The 8,849-nt window shown below is 45.1% G+C and overlaps 1 protein-coding gene across 1 annotated transcript in view; it reads left to right on the forward strand.

Moving 5' to 3' along the window:
- Positions 1–8,849, forward strand: part of LOC111964614 (glutamate receptor ionotropic, kainate 2-like) — a 188,741-nt gene that overhangs the window by 114,002 nt on the left and 65,890 nt on the right. Inside the window, exon 4 of the mRNA XM_023988460.3 lies at positions 4,721–4,902. Within this exon, the coding sequence (XP_023844228.1) occupies positions 4,721–4,902 (182 nt within the window). The remainder of the gene's footprint in view (positions 1–4,720; positions 4,903–8,849) is intronic.

The following is an 8,849-nucleotide window of genomic DNA, read 5'->3' on the forward strand; positions in this document are numbered from 1 at the left end:
ACAATTTGTAGGCCACAAGTACAACTTTTAAGATTGTTTTATTGAACCTTCACGTCAGTGTTGTTGTGACATGCAATGTTAATTAAAGTCCACCAGCTGTTTGGAACTCCGACAAGATGTTCTTGTGCCGCTACGCTCATGCAGAGCAAACAGACGACCAGATGTTCCAGGGAACTAACTTTAATGAGTCCACATTGTGTTCTTACAACATGGCCGCCCATCTTCAAACTACAGAAGAAAGCATCAGTTAGCAGCACACTTCTGGTGTAGTGTCTGTTGCGTCTGTCTCACATCTAGTGAAGCACAGTGCAAAGAATGGGGTTTTAGTACAGGCATTACTGAGAGAGTGTAGACATTTTCTGTAGGTGTAGGAGGGGAGTGTGGGCCATTGGTGTCCCTGAGGGTAAACTCCTTAAGGCCTTGGTTGTAATGCAGTGTAACGACAGTTGTAACGACAGTAGTAACGACAGTTGTAACGACAGTAGTAAAGACAGTTGAATGACAGTTGTAACGACAGTTGTAACGACAGTATAACGACAGTTGTAACGACAGTTGTAACGACAGCTGTAACGACAGTTGTAACGACAGTTGTAACGACAGTTGTAACGCAGTAGTAATGACAGTTGTAATGACAGTTGTAACGACAGTTGTAACGACAGTTGTAACGACAGTTGTAACGACAGTATGTAACGACAGTTGTAACGACAGCTGTAACGACAGTTGTAACGACAGTTGTAACGACAGTTGTAATGACAGTGGTAACGACAGTTGTAACGACAGTAGTAACGACAGTTGTAACGACAGTTGTAATGACAGTAGTAACGACAGTTGTAACGACAGTTGTAACGACAGTTGTAACGACAGTTGTAATGACAGTTGTAACGACAGTGTGTAACGACAGTTGTAATGACAGTAGTAACGACAGTTTAATGACAGTTGTAACAACAGTTATAATGACAGTTGTAATTACAGTTGTAATGACAGTAGTAATGAACAGTTGTAACGACAGTTGTAACGACAGTTGTAATGACAGTTACAATGACAGTTGTAACGACAGTTGTAATGACAGTTGTAATGACAGTTGTAACGACAGTTGTAACGACAGTTGTAATGACAGTAGTAATGAAAGTTGTAACGACAGTTGTAACGACAGTATAAAGTAATGTAACAGTTGTAACGACAGTCTGTAACGACAGTTGTAACGACAGTTGTAATGACAGTATTAAGGTTCAGTTTTGAACGACAGTTGTAACGACAGTTGGTTAACGACAGTTGTAACGGCAGTTGTAATGACAGTTGTATTGACAGTTGTAATGACAGTTGTAACGACAGTTGTAATGACAGTTATAATGACAGTTATAATGACAGTTATAAACTCAATACATAGAGTAAAGTGGTCCACAATTTATGAGCAGAGAGCGGACGCATGGATGTGTGTAATTCCCACAAAGTGGAATTCTTTCCTTCCATCCTTCCACATTCCTGAACGACTATTAAAACCTTTGACCGGAAACACGTTTTAATCTTTTTTCAATTTGTTCAACACGTTTAATGGAACATAAATAAGGCTGGCGATGCAGAGAGGGCTACATTAACCTTGACCCGCAGATTGTTGGGGAGGTGCGTGAATCACACAGCCATTACTCCACTCACTCCTCCCAGCCTCCCGCTTCCCATCATGCAACACTCACTGTGCCATAGATAGACCTCCAGGAGAATCACACAATAGGCTAAAGTGGCTTCTGAAAACAGGCGAGGAGAGGATGGAATTTTAGACAATTGAGAACGGTATTTCAACATTAGAGCAAAGGGAAGGAGACAAGGACAGGAAACGAGACCATTAGACTATTGAGATACATGCTATATGTAGTTCAACATTGGTGCAGACAAAGGAAAGGAGACAAGGTCAGGAAACTAGACTATTGAGATGCACCCTGCTACATCTCTACCTCTGATGGATGATCTGCAGTGGAAAATCACCGTATGAGGGGTTCTTTGAGGAAGTTTGGAGCGGAATACTTGAGGAGAGGGTTGCTGTTGCTGCGTCTTCGTCTCGCCTCACGGGATATTTATCACAGGGCTGTTCTGTTTTACGCTCAGGAGACTCCCAGACGGCCCCTAATAAACGCTTTGAGTGGATGAAATATTCATGCAGAGTTAAATATGGATCCTGGAGAAGGCAGTCACAAGGCATTAGACACAGTCAATACAGATCACCCTCTCCCTCCCTCTCTCCATATTTCTCTCTCCGGATTGCTGTGGTCTCAGGCAGAGTGTTGGGGTGGTGAAGAGGGGTGAATCAGCCAGGTAGAATAGCACGGGAGACAGCAGAAGAGTTAGACGGGGGAGAGGAGGGAGAGAGAATGAGAGGGGGGAGAGGAAGAGAGAGAGTGATGGAGAAAGAGATGGAGAGTGAGCAGGGGAAAGAGAGAGATGGAAAGTGTGTGAGAATGAGGTACTCTGACATGTTGTTGATGATGAGTGAATGCACCAGTCAGAGGTGTCAGGGTGGTTTTATCAATGTTAACTAACTAACCGCAAAACACTGAGTGCTGCTCCTGTAGTGGAAAGCTCTTGCAACACTAAGCACCCCAGACAGATTGGACCACATTCAAACATCACACACACACTCACATACCGCATGTTCACTTTTGCATGAATTCCAAAATTCAACAGAATTTTAGATTGGGATCGAAACAAACGATCATAACTCTTTAATTGATTTAAGATCAACCGCTTTCCACAAGCGCCTCCATCTGCTTAACGTTCACTGTGATCATCATGGGCCTTTGTGGCCGCCAACAAAGCAGCTATTTAAACGAACTGTGACGGTCAGGTAATGAACATTTTGAAACAAGCTGATGTGCAATGAAGTCTAACTAAGGGTTTCTGTTCAAATTGAGAAGGCCAGCTGGTCTTCTTCTTAGGCTGCGTCTGAAATAGCACCATATTCCTTTTGTAGTGCACTACTTTTGACCAGGGCATGCACTATAGGTGCACTAGGAATAGGTAGCCTATTTCAGTCATAGCCATAGTCTGTAGCGATAGCTACACTGCTTCCTCTCTCTGGCTCATTGTATGTGTATTCTGCAGTGTATGAATTAAGTTAATAGTGACCCATAGTGGGCGAGGTCCTCAGCCCTCCATTGTGTCTACTGTGTCCACTTTGTCACGGGCAATGACGCATCATCAGCGTGCCAGTGGGCGCCACCGTGGGGCATCATCATCAGTGTGCGACAGAGTGTTGTAGTGATTTAATGAAGGCTTGGGAACTGGCTGCTGCTCAACACTCAACAACAAGCTGTGAGCTGAGCTGSGCTGGTGTCCCATGGTGCTGTGCGCTCAAGTAGAAACAGGAAGTAAACAAATAATGCCATGGGCCAACCAGCTGGGGACTGCCTGTATGGCTGCAGGCTGCAGAGAATAACAACTACATGGTTGTGACTGTGACTGTTACTGTGGCAGGTCTATACAGTACTGAACCAGGGAAAAGATTATTGATTGCACTTGACTGGAAACACTTGTAAGAATTCTTCAGCCATAGTGGCTCTCTGTCCTATATCTCTATGTAGGAATTTAGATGTTAGCGCAATGATATGCTAGCTGTTCCCATATACTTTCAGTCATTGAGCCAGCGAGTATCCATTTAAAAGCATGTATCGGCAAAAATATATATATCTTGTAAATCCTAGTTTTTGCCGCGGTGGAAAACATGTAGCAGCGGTGCTAAATTAATATAGGGGAAGCATTGTAGATGAATCGATAATGAGCATGAATTCAATGTATCAGTGATGAATGATAAAAGTCAGGTGGAGTATTGATAGATGTCTTTTTGGTTTCCTTTTCAAAGGGGAATTCATACTGTTGGGATCCGCTTTCTTCTAGCATCAAGGTCTGTGGTACTGGTTCTGGTAAGATACAGTGTGGCGCCAGAAAAAACAGAGCTTTGAGAGAAACATAGATGGTGGAGGTAGAACAGGAGGGATACAGACAAATATTAAGAAATGAGGAAGTGGAATGAAATGTGCAATAGTGCAAAGAAGGGAGAGAAAGAAAGAGGGAGAGGAGGAGGAGGAGGGGAGAGGAGGAGGAGGAGGGAGGAGGAGGGAGGAGGAGGGGGAGGAGGGGGAGGGAGGAGGGAAGAGATGCGAGACAAGTTGACAGATGGATGGATTTCATTAAAATTGGAATGACATTAGACATCTATTCATAGAGCTTCCTTATCTACTACTAATTAAAACCAAGGGAGTCAAATGAATACAGAGTAAAACTTCAATTACCAGAGATACATATTTGTAGTTTATCTTTGGAAAATGGGAAGCCTGCACTGTTTGCAACAGAAACGGAATTAACATGACATATTTGGGGTGGCAGGTAGCCTAGTGGTTAGTGCGTTGGGCCAGTAACCGAAAGGTTTCTGGATAGTATCCCCGAGCTGACAAGGTAAAAATCTGTCGTTCTGCCCCTGAGCAAGGCAGTTAACCCACTGTTTCCCGGACGCCGATGATGTGGATGTCGATTAAGGCAGCCCCCCTGCACCTCTCTGATTCAGAGGGGTTGGGTTAAATGCGGAAGACACATTTCAGTTGAAGGCATTCAGTTGGATAACTGACTAGGTATCCCCCTTTCCCTATTCAAAATGGTATATGTATTGTACATTGCTTCATTTCCTCTCTCACACATACTTACTCCATTTTTTGTCTCTGTGTTTCCTCTGAAGGTCTTATTCGGTTACAGGAGCTCATAAAGGCTCCATCTCGCTACAACATCCGCTTGAAGATCCGCCAGTTGCCAGCGGACACCAAGGACGCAAAGCCTCTCCTCAAGGAGATGAAGAGAGGAAAGGAGTTCCACGTCATCTTCGACTGTGGACACGAAATGGCTGCCGGCATCCTAAAACAGGTGTGTGTGAGGAGGGGAAGTGATGTGTGTCTGTGTTTGTGTGAGTGAGAAGTCCCAATCCCCAGTCAATTCAGACAAGTTTTGTCAAACTGGGTGCAAAAGACGTTTTTTTGTACATTTCCTTGAAAGAAGGAATGTTCTCTAAGGTCATTTTAATCATGCAGGATATCAGCTACACCTGAAACGGAAAGAGAGGGTGTTTAATACGGACTCAATTAAAAACATTCATATTCCTCCTCCTGCTTCCAGAATGTATCAAATATTAAAGATAACATGACTCACCCTGGCACTCACTCTTTCTCCCTCACTCTCTCCCGCTTGCCTTTTTTAATCAGTGTGGTAGCTGGTGATTGGTTATGAAGGTCAAGGACACCTATCATTAGCTAGTGGCATGTGAGCTACTCCCTGGTAATGGGGGGTAATGAAGGACTTTTCCCTGATATCCTCATTACAAGACACACGCCTGACTCAGTGAGGGAAGGATTCTTGTCCTCATTTCACTCTGAGACGACAGTCATGGTACTCTTTAGAGACGCAGATCAATCTTCTACCGTACAAGAAACAACTGGAGGTGGTTTAACTGTCGTTCATAGTGCCATTGTGGRACKGTCTGCATGCTWAATATCCAGCTTCAAATTCTTCATGTTAACCTCTGTAGGCCTTCCTCTGGAGTTCATATGCAGGTGGCCAAATAMTTATGATATGCAGGTGCTAAAAGATCATTTTTCTTCTGATCCCTAAACGACGCGTTTCTAATTACTGCAGATTTCCCCAATCCCTCTGCGGTGTCCACGGATATAGTGCAGTGTATAATAGGATTGAAGATATCTGATTGGCTAAGAAACACAGACTTCCATCAGGTCCACCTAATGAAGAGGAACATTTGAATGTTGTCATCTGATTGGAAAAGGAAATACAATCATTTACATTCTGCACCCTTATTGTCTGTGTAACCTCATTGGCCAGGGGTAATGCTAGCTGCATTATTGGTGAGTAGATTAGAGCATGTTCAACCCACCAGGATACTTACCGTACCCACCTGACACCGGCAGCAATTRCTGGCCTGACCCTTTCCCATTTAATCACTCTCCATTTCCCTGCACAATCATCATCTGTGATTCCTAATGGTTTAGCGAAGCTGTCAGGGAACTGCAGCACGACTCACCAGTCGCAGCTGCCTAGGAGACCAAGCCACATTTATAGGGGAGAGAGATTTTGTGTGTGGTGTGTGTGTGGGTGTGTGTATTTGCACGTGTGCGCTGCGTGTATGTTACAAGAGTCATTGTGGGTTTCTGCGCATAAAATAGTAAACCTCCATCCCCTCCTCCTCTAAGCCTGGTGTAACTCTCTTCCTCCACCATCCCTCCATCCCTTGCATATCTCCCCTCGCCCTGCCATCACATGCCATCCATCTATCCATTTGCCTTTCAAACAGTGAGGGCTGTACATACGTGTACCTAATCGAATGGCAATTAAGGCAGACCTAAAAGGCCAGGATACACTCTTCAATCAGGGACAGAGAGGTTTGCGTGAGTGAGGGAGGATTGACTTGTTTTACTTTATTCTCGGCTCATGTGAATATAACAGTCGTGGGCCAAAAGTTTGAGAATGAGCATCAAATATTAATTTTTCACAAAGTCTGCCTGCCTAGTTTTGTATGATGGCAATTTGCATTGAAATGTTATGAGAGTGATCAGATGAAATTGCAATTAATTGTAAAGTCCCGCTTTGCACATCAATGACTGAATCCCCTCCAAAAACTTTTCCCCACTGGCATTTCAGCCTGCACCACGGAGAAGGACCAGCTGATATCGATGGTCAGTGATTGCTCTGTCCGTTAACACGGGTGTGAAAGTGTTTTGACGAAACAAGGTTGGAGAATCAACTCTGTCATGCGAATTGGAGTTTGAAAATAACAGCTGAAGCTTCAAAAGGAGGGTGGTGCACTGGAATCGAGTGTTTCTGTCATCTGTCATACCATCGGTTTACCTGCAAGGAAAACACGTGCCGTCAGTCATTGCCGTTGCCAAAAAGGGCTTCACAGGCAAGGATATGTGCTGCCAGTAAGATTGCATCCTAATCAACCCTTTATGGAATCATCAAGACTTTCACGGAGAGCAGTTCAATTGTTGTGAAGAAGGCTTCAGGCGGCCCAAGAAAATCCAGCAAGCGCCAAGAGTCTTCTCTACAAGTTGATTCACGACTGCGGAATCGGGGCACCACAGTACAACCAGGCCTTGCTCAGGAATGGCAGCAGGAAGGTGTGTGGGTGCATCTGCACGCAAGTGAGGACGATAGACTATTGGAGTATGAGCCTGGTGTCGAAGAAGGGCAGCAAAAAGAAGCCACTTCGTCTCGCAGAAAAAACATCAAGGGACAGAGGCTGAAAATTATTCTGCAAAAGCGTAACAGGGCATTGACTGCTGAAGGACTGGGTAAAGTCATTTTCTCTGATGATTCCGCTTTCGCGATTGTTTGGGGCATCCGGTGATAAAAAAGCTTGTCCCGGAGAAGACAATGTAAGCGCTCATGAGACCATTCATGGTGTGGGCGTTGCTATCAGCCAAGGGAGTGTGGTCTGCTCTCTCGGACAAATTTTGCCTAGTTGAGCTCTCTGCTATCTCTCTCTCTCTCTCTCTCTCTCTTCTCTCTCTCTCTCTCTCTCTCTTCTCTCTTCTCCTCCTCTCTCTCCTCTCTCTCTTCTCTCTCTCTCTCTCTTCTCTCTCTCTGTCTCTCTTGTCTCTCTGTCTCTCTCTACTCTCTCTTCTCTCGTCTCTCTCTCTCTTCTCCTCTCTCTCCCTGCTCCTCTCTCTCTACCTCCTCTCCTCTCTTCTCTCTCGTGTCTCTCTCCCTCTCCTCTCTCCCTCTCTCTCTCTCTCTCTCTCTCTCTCTCTCTCGTCTCTCTCTTCTCATTCTTCTCTCTTCTCTCTCTCTTTGTCTTTTCTCTCTTGTCTGCTCTCTTCCCTCGTCTCTCGTCTCCCTCGTGTGCGTCTCCCTGCTGCGTATCTGTCTTCTCTCTGGTCTCTCCTCTCCTCTCTATGTCTTTCTATCCTGTCTCTCCCCCTCCGCTCCCCTCTCATCATCTCCTCCTCTCTGCTCCCCTCTTCTATCTGTCTCTCTCTCTGTTCATCTCTCTTTCCCTCCCTTATCTGTCTCTCTCTCTCCCTCTCTTCTCTCTCTCTCCTACGCTCTCTGTCCTCTCTCTCTCTCCTCTCTCTTGTCCCTCGTCTTTTCTCTCCGTCTGCTCTTCTCCTTCACTCTTCTCTGTCTCTCTCTCCTTCTCTCTCTCTCTCTCTATCTGTCGTCTCTCTCTGGTCTCTCTCTTTCCTCACTCTATTCGTCTCTCTATCTTCCTCTCTCTTCCTCTCTCTCTTCTCTGTCTCTCTCATCTGTCTCTCTCCTGCTACTCTCTTCCACTCACTCTCTCTCTCTCCTCTGTACTCTCGCTCTCGTAGTCATCCTCCTGTTGCTCGCTCTCCCTCTTCAACTCTATCCTTCCCTCTCTCTCTCTCTGCCCTCTCTGCTCACTCGCTCCCTCGTCTTTCTTCTCTCGTATCCTATGGCCTCTTCTCCTCTTGTCCTCTCTCTTTCCCACTCATCTCTGTCTCTTTCTCTGTCTCTCTTTCTCCTCCAACTCTGTCTGAATGTAGATGATATCACTGCAGACAGACAGATACTGTGGTCATTACGCCTCTGGTTCTGATCAGTGGCAGCCAGGTTTTGCGTTGCTAAAATAATTGTACAGATTCCTCCTCACCTCTATATCGCTATAAAGTCACCTGTTGTAGGGGATAGTTTTCTTTGTAGGTGACATGCTCAACAAGGCCATTTGAAGAAGTATAGCCGCTGTTACGGCAAGGCTTTATATTAGTCAGTCTGACTACATGTGTGTGTGTTAGGGGCCTTTGGCTGAGTGCCACCCTTATTTAAAGCAACTATAAACCGTG

The sequence above is a fragment of the Salvelinus sp. IW2-2015 genome, linkage group LG6.1 (genome assembly GCF_002910315.2).
Source record: "Salvelinus sp. IW2-2015 linkage group LG6.1, ASM291031v2, whole genome shotgun sequence".
NCBI lineage: Eukaryota > Metazoa > Chordata > Actinopteri > Salmoniformes > Salmonidae > Salvelinus > Salvelinus sp. IW2-2015.